The sequence below is a fragment of the Solea senegalensis genome, linkage group LG20, assembly GCF_019176455.1.
Source record: "Solea senegalensis isolate Sse05_10M linkage group LG20, IFAPA_SoseM_1, whole genome shotgun sequence".
In the NCBI taxonomy this organism is placed as follows: Eukaryota; Metazoa; Chordata; class Actinopteri; order Pleuronectiformes; family Soleidae; genus Solea; species Solea senegalensis.
The window spans coordinates 19,636,189-19,658,791 of NC_058039.1; the positions used below are offsets into that span (position 1 = coordinate 19,636,189).

The 22,603-nt window shown below is 43.3% G+C and overlaps 1 protein-coding gene across 1 annotated transcript in view; it reads right to left on the reverse strand.

Annotated features, from left to right (window-relative positions):
* Positions 1–6,901: 6,901 nt before the first annotated feature.
* Positions 6,902–22,603, reverse strand: part of fam135b (family with sequence similarity 135 member B) — a 40,984-nt gene continuing 25,282 nt past the window's right edge. The window contains exons 6-20 of the mRNA XM_044053013.1: positions 21,883–22,056; positions 21,518–21,644; positions 17,694–17,853; positions 17,309–17,358; positions 16,171–16,326; positions 14,903–14,976; positions 14,672–14,826; positions 12,824–14,600; positions 11,325–11,491; positions 11,091–11,182; positions 10,895–10,992; positions 9,824–9,975; positions 9,604–9,714; positions 9,074–9,187; positions 6,902–8,498 (exon numbers count right to left, since the gene is read on the reverse strand). Of these exons, the coding sequence (XP_043908948.1) occupies positions 8,293–8,498; positions 9,074–9,187; positions 9,604–9,714; positions 9,824–9,975; positions 10,895–10,992; positions 11,091–11,182; positions 11,325–11,491; positions 12,824–14,600; positions 14,672–14,826; positions 14,903–14,976; positions 16,171–16,326; positions 17,309–17,358; positions 17,694–17,853; positions 21,518–21,644; positions 21,883–22,056 (3,613 nt within the window). The 3' untranslated portion in view covers positions 6,902–8,292. The remainder of the gene's footprint in view (positions 8,499–9,073; positions 9,188–9,603; positions 9,715–9,823; positions 9,976–10,894; positions 10,993–11,090; positions 11,183–11,324; positions 11,492–12,823; positions 14,601–14,671; positions 14,827–14,902; positions 14,977–16,170; positions 16,327–17,308; positions 17,359–17,693; positions 17,854–21,517; positions 21,645–21,882; positions 22,057–22,603) is intronic.

Below are 22,603 nucleotides of genomic sequence, written 5' to 3' on the forward strand. Positions count from 1 at the left end.
AGCAATACACACACACACACACACACACACACACACACACACACGGGTTTGCAAAGCTATTCTTCTTAGGACACTGCATTCATTTGCACGGCGTAAACAAAGCATAATCCCACGTCATTTCTAACCCCAGCGTTAATCTACCCACATCTCAAATCTTACGCCCTTAACCAGTTCCTCAGAGGCGAGCTTCTGCCTCATTGGGACCAGGTTTTGGTCTCTATATGGACTACTGGTCCCGATAAAGATAAAGTAAAAGAAGTAACAAGTTAGAGCTGAAAATATATGATTAATCAAGATTTCTGACTGTTTCAGCTTCTTAAATGTGGATGTTTTCCTCGTTTCTTTTCACCGCATTACAAAGAAATCATTAAAAGTGAATCAAGACATTTGAGAACATCATCATTTCCAGGTTTGACAAACACCGATCAACATTTTCTTTTTTTTTTTAACGTTCTCTGACATTTTTTGGACCAAACGATCACTCGATTAATCGGGAAAATAATCGACAGATGAATCGATGATGAAAATAATCGGTAGTTGCAGCTTTATAACAACAATACAAATACACACACACATATAATCAGTGCAGACCTAAAAGTGGCACAAAATGGATCATTTATCACCACAATGACACAACGACTGACAAAGTGGCCGAGCCTTTTAAGAGCTGCAGTGAATCAAATAAATGGGAGCAGTAGCACCATCTGCTGGAGGGCAACAGTAAACAGGTTGAATAGTTTTGACTCTACAGTTGTGTTCAAAGGTGTACTTTATTATTCCTTGATGATGATAAAGAACACGTGGAAGAACTGACAGGAGACATAGGTTTCCTGATTTTCTTTGGAGGTGGAGGTGATTCAAATCAGAGAGGATGTCAACCCAGCAGTAATAGAAAGGAGAGGGAAAAGTGCACTCAGACTGACTCACTCTCACAAGGTGCTGGAGGTGTGTTTGGATGAGCAGTGGGACGCAGTTCTCTCAGAACAGGATGAAATGACAGCATTTTTACATTTAGGTTTTACTTTTTATTAATGGGAACCACACCTTTAAAAAAACATCTACATCCTGAGGGTGTGCAGGGAGGGAGGGTAGAAGTAGCTCGAGCTGTATCTGGAGCCTGACCTATTTTGAGGACAAAAAAAAAGGATGACACACGCTGTACTTCTTCATTTTTAATTAGTCCCAACTTTATTACAGTGAAGTATCCCGACGCTGGATTTAAGTGTTTAAAAGACAAAGAGTCAAAGTGTTTCTGTAGAGTGGAGGCTGTGGGGATTAAAGGAAGCAAAAAAATTAAAGAAATTATAAGAAAAAAAACAACCAATAATGAAAATCACAAAAGACTTTTCCAGCGATTAAAGAAAATCTAAATCATAGATAGTAACATGTGATCCCCTAGGCCCCTGACGTCGCGTCATGGCTGCAGAATGAACATATATAGACTTGGAATCAGGTCACTGTCAAGTAAAGTAGATGCAGAAAGTTAAACACGGAGGTTTTGTGCTGAATAATCTACCAACCAAGGATCTGAAACCTCACTCAGAAAAAGAGTTTTGTTTTTTAATTTATGACCAAATCACCTCAAAGCTGACACCCATACAGAGAAGTGATCCCTAATAACTTAACATAATCTTCAACGTCAACAACATTTGAATCCCAGAGGAAATCCTGAGAGAGGGCACATGCATATGTCACCTCATTACTCATATTGTTACTTCATAATCTCAGAGGTTATATCATCGGGCAGCAAACAAAGTCGCCTTTTTTGGGCCCTTCAGTGTAAACGGCAGCTCAGACTAAGACTTGTTGTCGAATAACATCTGCATTTTAGTGCCGACCTCTTTCACACATCTTCTTTTTAAACCAGTCAGTTTTTCACTAATCCATATTAATCTGTGCAAATGTGCTTAAATTGAAGAGTAAATTGCCCCTTGGATGTAGAGTATTGCTCAGAATATGATTGAAATTAGAAAAAAATTCCCTCTAAAAAAACAAGAAAATATAATATAACTATTCGGGGAAATGACTTGTTTCAAGCTAAATGATCTGCCAGTGAAGCAAGAACATGGCACAGAAAAAAATACCTTGAAACACTCAAATTATCTTAAGTATCTTCAGCCTTAAAGGACGGTTTCACCCATTTTTCACTTGGTCAAATGAAGAATATACTTAAAATCATTATGCTGCTGCTGGGTTAGTTTGATTCACTATTGTATGACAGAGTTGGTTTTTATTAATTTCACTTTCTCCAGATCTTTTACTCATAAAACGTGTGTTGAGAACGAGTGAAGATCACTGTAGAGCTTTTATTTTCTTTGAAGGAAGTGACTTAAAAACTGTATATTTTTTATAAGAGTGCAAAATAATTTCCCTTTACCTATAAGAGTGATTTTAGTGATCATTAGTAGACTTAATGATGTTGCCTAGCATTTTATTGGCATTTTATTGGAGATTTTCCTCTCCATGCCAACGTGATAGATTTCTTGGGAGGTGACAATACAGCAGGACGGTTTAAAAGATTAAAAGAAGAAAAAACAGCCTCTGGCGTTGATTAACGGCCTTATCAATCTCCATTATGGCAGCTTTGTTTTTACGGAACAGTGCGTTAAATAAAAAAAAGTGTCTGCTGCTCACAGTAACTTTGAGCCAGGACGCCGCGGCGAACGTACACTTCATTCTAAAGCCACGAAAGGTTGTTAGCTGGAGGCAGGTTCCCATACGTCGGCTTGACTCCAGGTTACAGGTAACTCTGAACTAAATTAACCCAATACCGGCTCCTACAAGGATATCATTTTCAGTGTGAATATGCTTTCTAAGGAAGATTCTGTCAAAGCACATAAACACGTGGTTTCATACAGCAGCTTGTCCTCTTTCCAACAACCCTCCCCGCCCCCAAACAGTCAAAGGAGAAACACATCACTCAAAGCAGTCCTGAAAGTCGTCTCCCGCCACATTGGTGCCGTTTAATGTTCCTGATATTTGCTCATCAGTGTCATGGGAGACGATAAGACCACCTGAGATCTTATTTCCTCCCAGCACCGACGCTTTCATGCCGCAATAATTACTCCCACTGGTGACTTGCTTACTGACGACGCCCGCCCCAAAGTATCACTCCGGGACCGATGCTTTCGCTCCTTCGCGAGACAAACAATGGAATGAACACCGGCTCAATCAAGTCAGAGTGATAGATTTAATGACAAAGTCATTTTTCTTTCACGTTGTGACTGAGGGGGAGCGACACGCGCAGAATATCATCGGTCTCTGAGGGGATGCGTTTGTGCTGTAAACAAGAACGCTCCCTTTATTTGCCATGAATTCATTGCATTTGACGCTAAGTGGATGTGACCGACCTATTGGCGCTAACTCGCTGCAAATGAACTGGATTACCATGTGTGAGGCTTGTTCCCTTATCAGGGAGCAATGTGTTTAGGGTCGGAGAGGCGGGAAAAATGAGCACTATTGATTTCAGGGCAGGGAGGGAAGAGAGAAGGGAAAAAAGGAAGTGCAGGGACTCCAACTAGCCTCAGTTGGATCATGAGTTCAACATGCAGTGACAAATGGATGGTGGAATGAGAAAGAGCAACCTGAAATCAAATGGAGTATGGATTGTTGTGGCCTGGATTTATAGCTCTGGGGCGTCGCAGACCTGGAAGCCATAAATTGATGCGGTTGAAATGGGGCATCATTGGGGGATTGCTGCTATGATTCGTTTACTGCGGCGTGTCACCGACGGACAACACAAACGGTGAATCATGGTCGTCCCACAACAGGGCTCGTTAATAGAATATACACAGACAGTCAGAAGTTAAAGGCCGTGACAAATGTGCCTCTGTGGACTGAGGCTGCAGAAAACGGCTGCACAACATACAGTACACACTGAGTCACTATCTGACACGAGTCAGTCTGATTCAACACAGCCAAAGACATTTACAATGAACGATTAATGACTCTAATACAAACTCTGATGTGGCATCAAAACACTGCGACCATGAGGTCTTTCGCACACAGCGTACCGGTCTTAACCTCTGAGTCACTCCACCCCCCATCTATCTATCTAGTTAAGTAACTTTCTAGTTAAGTATCTGCTTTTAGCTAGTAGTCTTTTAGCTAGCAAGCTAACATGCTATCTATCTATCTAGTTAAGTAAATGTTTTTTAGCTAGCCAGTTTTCATTTTAGCTAACATGCTATCTATCTGTCTATCTATCTATCTATCTATCTATCTATATATCTAGTTAAGTATATATCTAGTTAAGTAACTGTCTTTTAGCTAGCAAGCTTTCATTTTAGCTAACATGCTATCTATCGATCTAGTTAAGTATCTATCTAGTTAAGTAACTGTCTAGTTAAGTATCTATCTAGTTAAGTAACTGTCTAGTTAAGTATATATCTAGTTAAGTTACTGTCTAGTTAAGTATATATCTAGTTAAGTAACTGTCTAGTTAAGTTACTGTTTTTTAGCTAGCAAGCTTTCATTTTATCCATCTCCACTTATTCCCTCTTTTAGTTTCCCCGTCTAATTAAAAGCTCTTAGTTAAGTTCACCTGTGTCGTGTTACTTTCTTACCTCTGCAGTAAAACTACTTACCTCGCGAGTTCACCTGTCGTTGCCAGTTCCTCACGTCACTTATTTGCAGATAGAACTCCAGCGTATACATTTTCTCTCCGTAACCTTATTGTCTTGTTCTCGTATTTCTGGACTTCTGTGGATCTGCTTCACGTTATCTCCACCACAGAGACACAGCCTGAGTCTTACGTTTGGGTTCCTCTCATTCCCGGAACATAACACTGTCCTGTCTGCCTGGCTACCTGTCCATTTAGACCACTAAATGTCTATATTATCCCACGGACTTTAAATATGCATTATTCATTCTATTTCTGAAACCAGGAGTCCAGTTGTTTGACACCAAGCCTTTTTAAGATGATACAAGTAATTATGTGACCAGTTTTTGAAGATCTTGAAGATAAAAATACACAGAGTTACAAAAAGGTAAAGCAACACCAAAAGCAGGACATATACAAATTATGCAAAAAGAAAGATTTTAATTTGTAACATATCTGTTATAATAATAATAACAATACTATGCTATATATATATACAGTACATATATATATATATATATATATACTTGTATTTATAATTTTACATGGAACACAAGCTAGTAAGGGCTACATACAAGTACAAGTCAACAACATAAAAATAAATCAAATATTAGTATTGGCACAGATGAAGTAGTCTTTAATGAACATGTTAAATGCAGAATGATCGTCTCTAATAAACATGTCCATCGTTGTGAAGTAGAATGTTTATTATTATTTTTTCTTTACATTCAGGTCAGACCCACACACGCACACACACGCACACACACTAAATGAACATGACTTGTAGTAAAGGGCAATACAAAAAGATTCTGAAGGAGGTTGACAGCACTTAGATCTATAGCACATCCGCATCTCATCTGATATCACGGCAGCAGTGTTTTCGTACACTTAACGCTCACAAAACAAAAAAACGCCGTCCAACGCGTGACCCTGCCACAACCCACAAACCCTTTCAGCAAAACACACACACATTTACATTTGCAAACAATCTTAAGCCTCGTCCATGTACGTGTAAGCGTGTTTATGAGAAATGCTGCTTATGCTGCTGATGCAGAAGGATCCCAGCGTCCTAAGGGGGCTTTGTTTGATTAAGAGTCGATCACACTGACACTCTGTTCACAGAGGAGGGAGCATTCTGTCGCCGTATCGTCTGTAGATCTCTGAGTTTGGCAGAGACGGAACAGCTGAGGTCAGCTCTTCACAACACAACGTGCGACGCAACCGCTGCGTGTACAAAGACGTATAGTGCATGTAAGGGACAAAAACAAGCTTAGTAAAGCTAGTGGGGGTTGATTCAAGGTCGTCAATAAAGTGCACTTGCCATCAAACCAGTGCAGCAGACACACACACACACACACACACACACAGTCACTGCGGGATAGGAGACGTGTATGATAACAGCTCTCTGATGGCAGAATGTAAACATTCTCTGATGGACAGCACAGTGATGAGGACATGGTGCTGCTCACCAGCATGCTGTTGAAAAAGAAAAAACACCTCCTCTCTCCTCTCCTGTCACGCTCGACTGTGACAGACGGAGGAGGAGGATAAAAAAAAAAAGTCATTTACACGACACACAGTTGTGATCCAGCCGATCAAAATATGGTGTATACTGTATGTAAGTATGTTGAGCAACGCGAGTCGGAGTCTGCTACAAAACGTCACACATCATCATCCTGAACCTGGGGAAACGACAGCAAAATAATCCACTTCTCCACAAGCAATGTCACCCTGATTTACGCTTTTAAAATAAATAAATGAAACAGTAAATAAATAACCACACACAAATATCTAGAATAGATCCTTCCATTCTGGTGAAGATGACTTTTAACACAGTTAATACAGCTCAATAAAAACATGATGGTCCCTCAACCAAAAGTTCCTTTTTCACGTTGTATGTAAAGTAAACTTGCTGCTGTCCTGTCACTGAGACAGTGTTAGTGCAATAAAGGATGAAGCGTTCATTAAATTGAAGGGCGGGGGTCAAATCTTCAACTAACAAGGTTATATTTCTGTTTTCTTTACAGTGAAGCCAGTCTTAGCAATGTTGTTTCCATATAAACTTAAAGGAAAACGTCACAGATTTGCATGTAGCTTTGTGTTACTAGAATAGAGCTAGTATTTCTCAGAAAAGTTCAGTTTCCCACCCGTGACACTTGGTCCTGTTCACATTCTGGGAATGAGGTCCCGCCCCCCTACGAGTGGGTCTAAAAAGCCTCGGACCAAGTGTCAGTTTCCTCGACTCTGGGGAAACTGAGGTTGAGAAGCACAATTTTTTCAAAAATACTATTCTTATTCCCTCTTCTAGTAATACAAAGCTAAATGCAAATTGGTGAAGTATTCCTTTAAATCTGAATTTACATCAATTTCATCCATTTCTTTTGGCTCCATTTATGCAAAGCAAACAGCTGAACAGTTATTAGTATTAGAACTTAAGTCGTCGAGTTACTCTTCACCGTCAGCTGCCGCCAGCGTTTGCTTACCAACTCCACTCCGCCCTCAGCTCATCTAAATCTCCCCTTCTTCACACTCTCCAGTGTATATACTGCATATGAGGGGAAATTGCAGTGGCCTGAAGGAAGCATAAAAACCTAAAAAGCTCTCCCTGGAGCCAGCATTTGGTCCATTCTCAGCTCGTACGTACACGGCCGGTACAACGCGGTGAATTCTGTGGAAGAGGAACTGCTTCTCATGAATATAAAGGGTTCATTCTAAGTTGACAAATACACAAGAATGAATAGAGAGTATATTATATTATATTGTGGTGATATATTCCTCTAAATCCTTCACACTTGACCCTGTGATGCCAAATGAGTAAATCACGCCTCCAGCTTTTGCACAACGCATCATTTCTTGCAATTTCCCTCCAGATTTACAACAAAAACAGTCAAACACAATATTTGGCGGTAAACTGTGTCAGGTGGTTGTTTTTGTCATGTTTGACAGGCGCAGCATGAAAGTGTGCAAACAGTCAAAAAAGTGGCCAAACGTGGCATTGGTATCAAATATACTACAATTCTCATTGAGCTAAATGTGCGGCCAATCAGGGTGAATGTAGTTAATTATAAACGAATCAAAGTAAATGTATGAAAAAATATAGATCTTTTTTTCCTTTTTTAGACTCACCGCACTGAATCCTAGGCTACACAGAATAATAACACTTCCATAAAGTCATTTCATTTGATGGATTCAATGAGGACGACGCCACACTCGGATGGAATACTTACACTGTAGAGACATTAGCAGATTAAAAAATAAATACATTTAAACAATATACTATTTTCTGTATAAAGGACCGTCGTTTGGTTTTGTACAACAATGTCATGTACAATCAGAAGGATAAATGCTTTGCATCTTTTTGTCGCCGCCGTCCTAAGATGTCGTAGGACTTGGATCGACGTCAGCTGTGAGTCGCTAAATGCTATCAACCAAAATGAGCGTCTGTTAGTGTTCATAAGGCCGACAGAAACATCCGCAGTCTGACGTCAGATGTTCTGTTTCGCATGGCTACGCGTTAAACTCACACACTTTGAGTTCATGAAAACCAGTCACAATACATGATGACCTTTTTCTTTTCTTATGCACGCACACACAGGCCTTACCTCTCCCGCTCCTGACATTATATACATGAAGTTTCACTCTTACAAGGCGAGGGTAAAGTCCTGGCTCCGCCGCCTGCGGGACGAGCACCTTCACTTGAAGTAGTCGAGTCCTGCCACTAAGAAGAACTTCTCCAGGAAAAGCTCAGAGTCCAGGACGGCGATGTGGGCCGCGCGGCCGATCAGGGTGTTGGCCGTGTTGGGCAGGGCGTGAAACACGTTCTGCCGGATGAGCTGGCATTCTTTAGCTCCCACCAGCGGCTGGAGGAGGTTGTTGATCATCTCGGTGTACACGGGTCCTTCACAGTCACAATGAGGACAGTTACAGTTTAGGCTATTTTGTGTGCTATGTTTTTGAGTAGTTTTGGGGACACATGGATAACGATGGAATAACATTTACTGTATGACAATAAAGCTCCTTTTCCACCTATGGTCCCAGCTCAATATGGGCGGAGTTATCACTGCACAGCTGCATGAAACTGCCGTGACTTCAGTTTACACACACACGAGTGACGAGTGACTTGTAAAGCAGTTGTTTTCAGTGTAACTGAATCATTAGAATCAGTTCATTAAAACTATTTGTTCACTACTTCCTCCATGAGCGGAGCACAGACTCCGTCTGACACAGTCACTGCACTGAACTACACCAGACTCCTCTGTTAAATATGGATATTTTAGACATTTCTCTGGTAATTGTTGGAGATTAATCCACATTTTTCAGGATTATTAAGTCTTTTTTACTGATCTACAGTTCGGCATTGTTCGGCTTGATTCTTGTGTCGCACTCTGACCAGTGGCCGGCATAAAATAACCGCGCCAAGGCTGCCATAAGAGCATCATAACATATCATAATCATAGTTATTTCATTCCTCACCTGTGGTTTTGTCTTTGAGAGCGGTTTTGCACATTTCTATTCTGGCAGAGTGGAAAGGGACGTAGCGGTCCTGTGGAGACGCCACCAACACCACGTTCTTGAAGAACTGGAGACCTACGGGGACACAGGGCAAATAAGTGAATGGGACTGGCGTGCATGTGCGTGTGTGTGTGTGTGTGTGTGTGTGTGTGTGTGTGTGTGTGTGAGACAGAGGAAAAGAACTGGTTGTAAAACACAAGGTGCATTCAGGCTTGATAAAACAGTGCTTGTCTCCTGTCAGTGTGCTTTTAAGAGAGTGTACTGGTGGGTTTGGATCATTTTGTCAGAGGGGTGGAGCTTATCTTCTTCTTCAGGGTGACAAACGACTGCTTTGTTCCACTCAGACAGTGGGAAGGCCTCTCAGGCCTCTCACTGCTGCAGCGGTTGCCGTGTTAGAGAGCTGACGTAGACTTTTTCACTGAATGTTTGAACACACAGACTTTCAAGTAACCGCGAGTAAAGCGAGGCAGTCGGTCGATACGGTGTCGTACCTGGTTTCTGGCTCAGGAGATAGAGGAATGTTTTCCGTGGATCGACGTGGTCTCTGAAGGTGAGCTGCAGCAGGGAGCCTGACTTCTTCAGCTTCTGCATCAACCACAGACCTAAGCAACGTAGACACGCCTCCTTTAACACTGAGCACTTGGACGGTATTGAGCACATTTCATTGACATGCAGCATTCTAAAAAGCAGCAGAGTGCGTTTCCCGCTCACCTGTGCTGACCAGCGTGCTGCTGTTGTACAGCGTTCCCAAGTGTGGGCCCGACAGCGAGAGGAAAGTGTGCAGCTTGGGCAGATAGCAGCGGAAGCGAGGCCTTGTCAGCACCGAGCGGATGATGACGTTCCCCAGAGAGTGGCCGATGAAGCTGTTGGCCGAAGACAAACAACTTTCACAGAGATAAACTTGCAACTCGAGTGGGTGGCTGGAAAAAAAAACAGAGCCTCCAACGCCGCTGACCTCTGACACTGCAACATCTTTATTTTTAGACGCCGCCGCAAGGAGACCAGTGTAGCGTTTCTACGGCTGCTGTCTGGAGATTTTAGCTGCAACGCTGGTAATTACAGGGAATTCATTAACTTGGTAACTGTTTAAACATCCTCAAAGGCAATGACGACTTAATGACACTAACATAGAGGACGCACTGCGCCATACAAATTATTAACATCTCCTCAGCAGTGGGAAGGATTAGTTTCAAGAGGCGAAGTCTGTCACTTAGTTTAATTACTGTACTGCTGCAGCTCTACACAAAATTCCACATCACCGAGTGTGCTCCCCCTCATCTGTCTCCTATCAAACTAAATTTAGAGATAATATAGAAAGAACCAGATGCTGCTGTTGCAGGCCATTGCTTCTGTGTTTAAGTCGCACTCTCTGGAGAATATGCCCACAATAAAGAAAGTTAACAAACTTGGGTAGGCAAAAACAAAAAATAATAAATTGGCACATTGAGGGCAATTATGTGGGAAGATAAATGGCTTAATTTGATGGGAAAGCAGCAGCACTGCGCTGCACAGACGAGCATCATCTATCAAGTCAAAGTCAGAAACTTATTGGCACTGCACGATAAGACCTTTCCATCAATTCTGTGCCACTTATCCATTTTAAATATTAACTGTGAGTCCTGCAAGTGAAGGCAAGCGCATGACTCAAGGTGCAGACTGTGCTGCCATCTACTGGCCACACGGCACGCTGCTGGAGTTCCTGTCCCCTGACTCTGCATCAAACCCTCAGTCCAGATCACTCCAACAGGAAATACGTCCGGTGAAGTGTGATGTGTGACTGACCTGATCCTGCCTATGGTGAGATTGTACAGTTGGATATGCTGGATGATCTCGTCCAGCAGCCTGTCCGTCATGGTGTCAAAATCTGCAAACGTGTCGGTCTGCAGGGAACGCGGCAAAAAGGAAAGCACATTTGTCAGCAACTCGGGCAAATTGCCTTGAAGCAAGCACTTCCACAGAGTGTGACGGCACACTTCACCTGGTTCCTCTCAGACATGAGGAAGTCCAGCCTGGATCCCGGCAGCCCTAACTCAATGAACGTCTTCACCAGCCGGAGATCTGCGCTGTTTCCTGGGAGCGAGGATGAAATGATGCACACACATGTTCAAGCTCAGCTCTTTTGATGTTGGGAACACCGTGATATTTAAAATGTGTGGAACATTACACTTCACTCAGAGACTGTATCGTGTTATAGAACGTCGATGCACCTCACCGTCAAGCCCATGGACGCACACGACAAGATGAATGCCGTCATCAAACTCCTCGTCGTCCTCCTCGGGTGGGAAGTAGGGCAGATCTGACGCGAGGAGAGGAAGGTCGCTGTACAGGCTGGCCGGGAAGCTCAGCTCTTTGAACAGCTCCTCTTTGGCTTTGTAGAAACTGGAGAACCATGGAAAAAAAAACAAGAGAAGCAAATACGGAATAAAATGCTGCTCTAAGTTTTCATTTCATAAAGAGAAATCTTCAGCCTTGCGTGAGTTTCCCACCAGAGTTTTGTTTAATTTCACTTCACGCTGCCGCCTCGCACGCAAACCACTGGTTACAGCCAAGAAATCTCAGTTGTAAGTAGCTTCTCTACATTTTATGATCCTGTCATGCAGCCAGGTTAGAGATCTTCGCTGTGCAGGAGTCAAAACAAATCCCATTCCAGTCCCTGAACTCTGGGCTATCATGACGGATTTGTCTGCACACTCTTTGATGTGATTTAATACATTCAGGAGGCATTTCACCTCCTCTTGACTCCCTCGCTTCAAATTTGCCCGCATTTTGTTATGCTTCGCTTTCCAAGCATGAGTAAGTGCCAGCTTCTTCCCCAGATGTCTACCGCCGTCTCTGCACATCCATAAAACCTTGTGTTTTGACCTTGTTTCCAGGAGCTGCTTCAGATTATAATATAACTCCTCCAAAGTTTTCCTTGGTAGAGAGCCTTCATTTTCATTTTCAATTTCCAAAAAATGATTTATTGACAGGAAGGTCAGAGACGCACTCTCACCTGCCGGGAAAGATTAAACTAACACCTCTGAACATGCCTGAGGTGTCAAGTTACACTGGAATCACGTCACGTATTTCCATTTGAGGTCAAAACATTATGGCAAAAGCAACTTTCAATTATACGATTAATCATTTTGTAAAGACGAGACTTTGGCAAAGGCAATGCAACTGTCGCTGAAGTGTCAGAGCAACTCCTCATCTGTTGAAATGGAGTGGAAGTGGGACTGTGACCGACATGAGAGTGTCACTTTCAGATGTAAACTGACCATATATCATTCATTTTGTGCTGCACACGGGGAGAGATGGAGGCAACAGCAACGTTGCATCAGTAAAGTGAGCTGCAAACGCTGCGAAACACAAGGAGAAGTTCTAAAAATCCCAGTCGATGGACAGTTTGACAGTGGACACAAACTCACTGTACAAAATACAAGAAAATGTTTCACTGCAGCCGTGAGCGACGGTCATTAGCTTATCCACTGTAACTGTCGAGCAGCTAAATCTAAGATTTTCAAATGTACATTTTGAAACCTGCAAAAATAGCAAATTCAGGCTGAACAGAAGACATGGATCCTGACTTTAAGTTAAGAAGAAAGCGAGAGGGTTAGGTTCATGCTAATGCTAATGCTAATGTGATTCCAGATAACAGACTTTGCGTTTGGGCTTTAAATGACAATCACAGCACAACTCGTCCTTTGTCGACAGTGAAGTGATCGTACTTACTTCAGCATCCGCTCATTGGTCTCCTCGTCCGTGTTCAGCGGGTTGAAAGAAGACGAGGAGATGATCCCAAAGGAGCCGAGCGGCTGATTGGTGATCGGCGATGCAGCCTGGCGAGTCGACATTCCGCTGATGGACGGAGAGTCTCTCAAGACTGAAGAGAACGGCAGGCAGGTCGGGGCGCAGGACACCGACATGTTCACCACCTCCACCATCTTTTTATTTACGAACGCCAGACCCGAGTTGGGGATCTTAGAAGACTTGGTCTGACCGTCCAATGGCTCTTTCTCACTGGATGAGATCCCATTGAGGTCAAAGGGTGACACAATATCACCGTCTGTGAGCCCGGCGAGGTCGCTGGGCCTCTGCGCTGCTGTGGTGGTGCTGCTGTTATGTAGATTGTTGGAAAACTCGAGTGGTGTTTCAGATGAGTCCAGACCCTCCTGGTCCAGGTCCTGGTCCTGGTCAGCATCCACTAAAGACTCATGGAAACGGTTGGCACTGTCATGCACACAGCTGCAGGGCACTGCCTCTGATTCAGTGAGATGCACGTCCTCCGCTGACACACTCGCTGTGTTCTCGCCGTCGCGTTCTGTCACATGACGGCCTTCAACGGACACGTCAGACGCGCTCGTCTCACATCGACCGTACTCCTCGACAACGTTTGTAGCTGAACTTGTTTCTAACAGAGACGACTCTGATCGCTCTGAATCGAGGTTGCTGATCAGGGAAGAGCTGTTCTTACACAGGTCCTGGTGTTTCAATAAGCTCTTCGGGTTTGCTTCCTGGTTTAGCAACACGTGGTCCTCTTCAGCATCTTCTGGACTGCTTATCTGTGGTGCTGAGACTGACTTGGTCAGTTTGCTGAGCTGCCTCAGTTGCTGGTCCTCCTCATAGGGCAGGGAGCTGATGGAGGTGAGTGAAGCCTGGATGCCAGCGCTCGGAAGGCTGCCGTTACTCTCCATCTGCAGGCCTTCCAGAGAACTGCGGTGGACCGGGTGGCGACAAACTATCTGCTGCGAGAACTCCCGGTCGTTGCAGAAGTCCAGTGGTGGTCGTCCGCGCTGCGCGGCGTCCACGGGCCACGCCACGGAGCTGGGCTCACTCTCTATACCTGAGTCGGAAATAACCGAGGACGAGCGCTTCATGATCTTGGAGTTAACCAGGCCTCCGCGGTGAGTCGCCTCTTTTCTGAGATCACCTGGTAAGGCAGATATGACCGGATGTACATGCACGGTGGGCAGGCTGATGAGAGGAAGGTCCTCACTCTCACCATTCAAGGAGGGATTTTCGGACGGCTTTTCATTGTGTTGACTCTCTCTTGCATTTCTCTGGTTTTTGGCATCGTGATGAGACGACTCATAATTGCTGTTCGTGGAGAGCGTGAGTGGAGTGTGAACCGTTTGGCCTCGGCAGGGATCCACGTCACAAGGCTCGACTGTGATGTGTCTCAGGGCTGAATCACAGTTCTCCTCAACCAGGCCCTGTTTTTCTGTGGGTTCCTTCAAGGGTTCTGCGTCCGACTGAGCTGGGATTTCAGCTCTGTCCTCAGGAGGAACTGGACTCTGAACACGTCTGATGTTGGTGTGAGTTTTACTCTGCTCCGCTATGAAGGAGACGTACGTGGGCAGGTCAATACAATCATCACTGTCCAAGGGATCTGAATGTGTGGCTGGTGATCTGGCTCCCTGGCTGCTTTTAAAAGTCTTTTTGGAAAACATGCTGACTGGATCTGAAGTGGTCTGCTTCTCACAAGTTGCAGGCACGTGTGACGCCCTCACTGGAACAAAAAGGGAGACATTACTCATTTGGTTCAATGAGATTCGGTGTAAATAAGACAACAGCTGTCACCTGTTTGTGGAGACTCCACATATCTGTCCTCAAAGATAATGGGCAGGCTGTTCCAGTCTCCATCGATGTCCAGGCACTCGACCGGTAAAGGAGGCATCTTGGTCAGGTAGTCCGAGTTCCGCACTTCTGCAGCGATCTGGCCATGTCTGTTGATTCTGCATTCAGACAGTAATAATATTAATACTTTTTTCACTCACTCATATAATTATATATATATGTATATGTACTCACAATTCCTCTTGGAAAGTAAGCGATATCTCTTTGGAGTGTTCCGTGAAGAAGTAAGCCTCCGAGAACCTCCTGACCTGGTGATTTCAGGGACAGACAAAGAAAATGTCACATGTCGGCAGAGCATCAGTCTTATCTTATCTTTTCATTATGTTTTTATGTTTTTGTGTTTACTTTATACCTTTACATTTCTCACACTGGATGAGGGTAAAGGACAAAGGATGCTGCACCTTGTTAAAGGTGAGGTGAGAGATCATTTTCTGGAGCATTTTTTACCGTATTGCTTAAAATCCTCTTCACACCCCGATTGTAACCAATTAATGAATGAACTGTCACAGAAATCAAACAATTAAATGACCTGTGGAGTGGACAGGCCTCTAAAAACACCATCCAATCCTAGTGTGTGGTCCCCCTCTCCCTATGCACGCTCGTATTGCAGCTACGTTACGGCAGAAAAGGAGACAGGTGTTGTCTCCTGTTATATATGATATATGATGAAAGACGTTTTTTGGGAACGCTACTGCCAAGAAAAAGGCTGATGCAGAGCAATCCGAGACCACAGTGAACATGGGTGCTGCGTTTGAACGGTGGCGACAGAAAAGGCTGCAAAATGATGCCACTGTGGCTCTGTTTCTACTGGACTTCATGTCTTTGTGATCTTTTGAGAGTATTTGTTGTTTTTCGTATCCAAAAAACTGTATTCGTGGCGTGGTCCTGCGCTCAGGAGGCGTAGCTTCGGAGCAAAGTCTGAAGATATTCTGAATTGAAAATGTTTCTCCCAGGATCTCCAACACTGCCTTTAAGCAATGAGACACATTTTGATTTATGAATCAAGGGTCTAACAAACAACTTTGATGTTTGTATGTGATGTAATGGTGTATGTGATCATGACGCTGTGTCATTCAGTATATAAGCGATTAGAAACACATCGTCATCATAAAAACTTTACCACATGCAAATCACCACAAACATCACATTGTTTCACCCCAATGCTGCTGGTGGGGGGCAGCAGAGAATCCCCTCAGGGCAAACGCATACCAGTGCAAATGTTTATGATTTTTAGACAACAGAGAGATCTGACTGTCTTCACTGACTGTCTTCACTGACTGTCTTCACTGACTGTCCTTACTGACTGTCTTCACTGACTGTCTTCACTGACTGTCTTCACTGACTGTCTTCACTGCACGCTAATGTAGCCTGTGAGTCACAGGTTAGAGTGTTGTGTTGTAAATGTGCCTGTTTGGATGTGTGTGTGTGTGTGTGATTGTCACCCTGAGTGTGTGGTGCTCCTGGGCCAGATGGGAGAGGATGTGGGGGTTGAGCACAGCAGCATCCAGGAAGCGGCTCCACAGAGCAGCCAGCTGGGAGCAGAGCTGACTCACGTCTCTGCTGATCTGCTCTGCTACCTTCTCGTGGCCCTCCTGCAGCTGATAACAGAACAAAAATGTAAAAAAAAATTATACCTTTCAGATACACTGCCAAACCAAAAACCCAAAAAAACCCAAACATCATACACTAATATTTCACTCTGTGCCTCCTGCACAAACCTGTGGGGGCAGTGTTTGGATCTAGGGTTGCTTCAGTTGATTGGGTCAAGGTTCAGCTGACTGAATGAGCAGGTTTTTACAGGCATATTCAAAGAAGAGGGTGTTGCCTTTGCAGCAAGAAGACCCGGGTTTGAGAACCCGGTCGGAACAAGGGCCTTTCTGCATGTTCGCCTCGTGTGTGCGTGGGTTTTCTCCAGGTTCTCCGGCTTCCTCCCACAGTCCAAAAACATGTGGGGTTAGGTGAATAGGTTATTGTTTGTCTCTATGTGGCCCTGTGATGGACTGGAGATCTGTCCAGGTCCAGGGTGTGACTCCGCCTATCGCCCTGTGTCGGCTGAGATTGGCACCATGAGACCCTCATGTGGAGGATAAAGCGGTAGAAAATGGACGGACGGATGGATGGATTCCATGATGACAACACCAGGATTCCTCAGGCTCAGATTGTGAGAGTGGTTCAGGGAGATTGAGACATCATTTTCACACGTGGATGGGTCACCACTGAGTCCAGAACTTCATGCAGACCACTGCATCAACAATCTATCTATCAAACTCAACACCGCCCTTCTGGTTAGAGACAACTCTCTGCACCTCCAGCAGAGACATTGTTCTGTAGCGCTGAGATATCCATGACCTTGAACTACTCTCTGAGGTCAAACCTGCAGCAGCGTAATACAGGCGCCATTTATGGCCTAACATCTGTGGACTCACTCGCTAATTATTACAAATTTTGCATTTGTAATTTGTTAATTATAAAAAACCCAAGAGGCCACAAAATAAACATCAAAGCATAATTTATAGAGATTAATAAAATCTGATTTCCATTTGAAAAACAACCTGATAAGGAGCGTGGCTTAAACATTACCTGTAATTCTATCGTGAGCTGATTGAGAGTTTCTTCGACCGGCAGCACATCTGTAAATAAAACAGGAGATTATTGCAGGGGATTTGATTCCACTGTGTAAAAACAAGATTACAGATCATCTAAACTCAACAATTCTAATCTACCAATACCACATATGTTTGATAGTTAATAACTTTATTTAAAATCACAGTTTTCAGTATGTAATCAACTATAAAAGTTCATTTTCATTTAAATTAAACTAATTCTAATTATTTTCACATCATTTCTTTAGAGTTTTATTGACGTAAACCTTGTTTTTTCCCACCATTGCTTCCATGTTGTGTTCTGTAAAATATTTTGTTTACATGTGACAGTCATGTCGCAGTAAGACATTTTAACTCCTCACCTGCATCGAGCGCAGACTGCTGCAGCTGTGGGATCTCCTTCATCAGTGCAGTGTAGTAGGTGTGCAGACCTCTGAACGCCACCAACAGGAGGCGACACAGCCTACGATGCCACGTGTGAGCTCTCTGCAGGCAGTTTTCACTGGGCACATAAAAGCTTCCCTGCAGAGACACAGACAGACAGAGAGAGAGAGAGACAGCCAGACAGAGACAGAGAGAGGGAGAAGACCCAGAGGAAATGTCAGCTGTTATGTAGGTCACTTCTCATCTCTCAGAAAAGAAAATGGCCTTAATAATAACAATGATAACAATAATAATACTAATAATGGGACATGACTTTACAGCCTGCAGATGTACAGACTTGTCTTAGTTGAAAGATCAAATGTAATGTTAGGGCGCCTTAAACACATCTTGCTGTGAGCTGTAAAACCCCCCACACATCTGTGTGTGGAAGTAGCATGAGGAGTGTAAGAATCCGAGTCGTTGTTGCACATTTAAAGAAAACGTTCAGGAGCATAAAATACAGAAAACTAAAGGTGCAAAGAAGTTTAACCTTCTAACACCATTTTTTAGGCATTTCTGATTATTTTAAAAGAACACTCAATATCTAGCAGTTATTTACAGTTTACTGCATGTTAAAATAGTGCATTAACAATTTAAAATGAAGAAAAACAAAAGGTTTTATTTAGAAAAACACTGCAGTCGAACATGAACACCAGATTTCACATGTTAAATTTGACATTTTAACAGTATTACACATATTTAGAGTAAAATGTGTTTGAGTTTTTGTCTCAAGTACAGTTTCGCTGGCTTTCTTCCTGCAACAGCACGAGTGAAATTACCGTAATAGCCGCACGTTGACGTTGACGTGCAAGTTCATAGCACAAACATAGTCACATAATTCCGTCTGAGATACTCTCGGTGTTAAAGGGTTAAACAACACGGTGAAAGATGTGGATTATTACAAAATAAAGGTTTGTTTTATCACCTCAGCGAGGAGGTGAACAGAAGGATTATAGGCTGTAATGTGCCTGGTGTTTCCAGCAGATGGCCCTCTAACAGTGTGGCAGAACACTTCATCTCAGCCTTGATGCATTGATCTTCCTGAAGAGCTAACGCTGTGACAACATCAACATCATGGTGCACATCAGTCAGTGGGCCTTCAGCCTCGAATGTGACCAGCGTGCCGGTCTCTTCCTCCCACGGCTGGATGTTTGTGCAGCGCCAGTCGGGGCTCAGAGCTTTGAAAAGGCATGCAGCGAGTATCTGAGGATGTACTGACAATGAGCCTCTGGCAAGTCCACACGCCGGCCCTATCATCAGACCTGTGTGCGCTCTGTAATTGCAGCGGCGCGGTACACCCGATCCAGGAAGGAACATCTGTATGTTTACTTTCATAATTCAGCCTCAGCTTTATAGACAGGCCTGCCAGGATCGAGTTTTTCCCTGTATGAACTCGACATTATGTGAAAAATGTGCACAATCTCTCACTCACGCGATGAGTCAGAGGAAGAATTTCTTCCCACAAGTTCAACATCACAGTTGTTGTGGCGTCAAAGGCCAGACTTTCTGATTTCCCTCAGCTCCTACCCCCAAGATTCTGAGGAATCTCACCTCTGACAGCATCACAATCACCTTGACTCATGAATTCCAGGTGTTATACAGATGTTATCAAACTCAGAGGATGTGACGCATCGTTGGACGGGGAAAGAGAAGGTGAAAACCGTTTAAATAAATAAACGGTGAAGGCGTCGAGTGCAAGTCTCACCTTCAGATATGTGGTAACGTGGCGTTTGTGAGCAGAGCTCATTACTGTGATCAAACGAAAAAACCCCCGCTGAGCTAAACACAGAGCTTACAAAAGTGCCCAGCCAGGGGTGCGAGTAAAAACCAGTGGGAGGAGGGTGTGTGGGGCTCATTAAGATTTACAGTGAAGACTGTGAGAGACACGTGTTCTAAAAGACCTACAGCTTTACAACTGTACACACATGATTTTATTAAAGAGAATGGCTCTCTGTGAAGAACCAGCCACTCATGTGTGACACAGACACAGACACAGACCATCACTATGTGCCAAAAACAACAAATGTGAGGCAGATTTAACATTTAACTTCCATGTACAAGCTTTCATCTGTAAATATTCTTTTATTTTCAATTATACTGAGGTTATTAATTCAGTTGTGAAAAACTCTTGAACTTTATCATCGTCTAACACTCTATCCTCCACACGAGGGTCACGGGTCTGAATCTGCATCCTTTTGTTGTGTTGTTTTACGATTACACTCTACAGTATTTTTATTGTTTTATTGTTTGTTCTATTAGGGCTCATGTTTTTATGTTTTATATTTGTTTTACTCATCTCTGGTGAACAGAACTTTGTTTCAGCTGCTTACAAATACATAATAAGAATAAAATAAACACTCACGAGAACTTACTGTACATTCTGTAAGATTTAAGTTTCACTCACATCACTGGGCATCACTTTAGAAAAGACTATCTTTATAAATGAGTTACGTTTTAAATCAGCGATGAGATGTTTGATGTTTTTGTTGCTTGTTAGACTTAGACTTAGACTTAGACTTCCTTTTATTGTCATTGCACAGAATACACAGCAGTGAAAACTGGCAACGAAATTTCGTTGCTTGGCAGCAGATAGGAAACCAACACATAGCATTGAATTTTTGTCACTTATGAGTTTTTGATGAGAAATGTCTTATCTTACTTTAAATGTCTATACATGTATCCAACTTTTACAGCCTAACTGTGATTAATAAAAAAATAAATAAGTGTTTTATGTAAAAGTGTTAATGTTAAAGTCTCTAATGAAGCTCCTTTTTCACAAAAAAGTGGTAGTAAGCAGTAACAAGACCCTGCCAAATAGTGAGACTCCAGTGAAGTAAAGTGTTAACCTGATTATAATGCAATTATAATTAAAAGTCCTTTTATAATCTAGTCTTAAATGTTAAATCCACCTCAAATCTTTACAGCAGTCAGTGCAAACACCGCTTCCCTAAAATCACTCTCATGTGAACAACGAGAGTGATTCTTTGTCTAAGTAATAAAAGTGTAATAAAATAATAAGGTGAACACAGCTGAATAATAATTCTGCGAGATGGATTCACATTTCTGCTGCTTCTCCTGCTCACACGTTACAACTGTGTTAGAAAACAGTGGTTCAGAATGATCCTCCGTCCTCCATGGATGTCACAACACACAGAAAAAGCTCTGACACTTGATTCTCCACTCCTAAATATGAGGAAACAAAGTGGAGCATAAGAAGAGAAAGAGGAGCAGACTCCTGCGGCGACATGTCGTTTAACTGCAGGTAACGGTAATAATCTGTACACACAGCAGGGAGAGCAGAGTCGTGTCCACTGTCTCAGAGCAGAGAATAAAAGCTGAATTTCTCACTCAAAAGGTCTTTTTATTACTTTACAGGGACTTTAACTGTGGCACCAACGAGCACAGGTGAAGAGACCCGGACCATCGTCTTCCAGATGCTGAGTCTGGAGGCTACATGCCCGGGCAGGAGAGTTATTCACATATTATTAAAAGCCACAGCACAGTAATAATCTCACTGGTGTTTACGGCTGGAGGACAAAACTAATCGCAGCTAAATCCAGCGGCGGATTAAACTCAGATCACGTTTATGTCAGTGGTTAGGACCTGGGTTTATCAGAACAAGTACGTTCTCTGGTTTCCTCCCACAGATTTGAGGACAGGAGAGTCTAAATTGACTGTAGGTGTGAGAATGAATGGTTGTTGCTGTGATGGACTGGCGACCTGTGCAGGGTGAGCCCCGCCCCCGATGGGAGTTGGAACAAACCTCAGAGATGACAGGCTTACAGTAACCAGCGCCAAACACAAGGTTCTCCACAGACATGGCAGATGGGTCACTGGAGCTCTCTGGTGAACTCTTCCCGAGCCAAGAGCCCTTCCCTGTACGAGCAAAGCTGGAGAGAGAGAGGGGGGAGAGAGGGGGAGAGAGGAAGGACACGTGCAGAGACAAACCTTTAGGCTGTGTGTGTGTGTGTGTGTGGAGACATAAGCTAACAGCCAGGAGCTGCTACTGTTCCAATCAGCCAAGTGCTGTGTAATCTGCAGCATGTACACTAACAATAATAATAATAATAATAATAATAATAATATAATCATCATATGCTTTCTCTTCACACTAAAGCTGCTCTTTACCTGATCAGTGGCTGATGTAAGGAAACCAGTGAGGCGTGTATGGACACAGAGATGACCGACAGGTGGAAGTAGTCGAACATGACGGGGACGTGGTGGTGGAGGCCTTTACGAGGGTGGAAGTGAAGACTGAGGGTGCGACTGCTGATCAGCGGCACAGTCAGGATCTCCTCCAGCCTGAGGAGGGAGACGAGTGAGGGGGGAGAGGAGGGAGAGGAGTGAGGGGGGAGAGATGTTTCACTAGCAGACAAATGTTTTAAAGCATCTACCATGAAGGTGAATGCTTGTTTTCCCCGCAGTTAAACACTTGAGACACATTTTGCCATTAATATGTGTTTTATTAAAGAATATTAGTTTGTATTATATACATCAACACAAAGAGAACACCGACACTGAAGCTCCTCTGGAGTGGACGCTATTCATCTTCCTGTTTTGTCAGTTTTTGTTTATTTTTGAATGAAAACCTCGTTTCATTATTAGCATTTTCAAAGATTCAAAGACTTTTATTGTCACTTCTCTGTAAGTACAGGACACACAGACAAATATAAATACGTTTAAATAAAGACGATATAGAAAAGAGAATTTTGTTTATTGTCCTGAAAGAAAGCAAAAAGTGTGTGTCCTGTCCTCTGGAGTCTGAGGACGGATAAAGAGAAAGTGCTTCATAATTCAGTCTTTTGTCATTACACACACACACACACCACACAACACAACACAACACAAC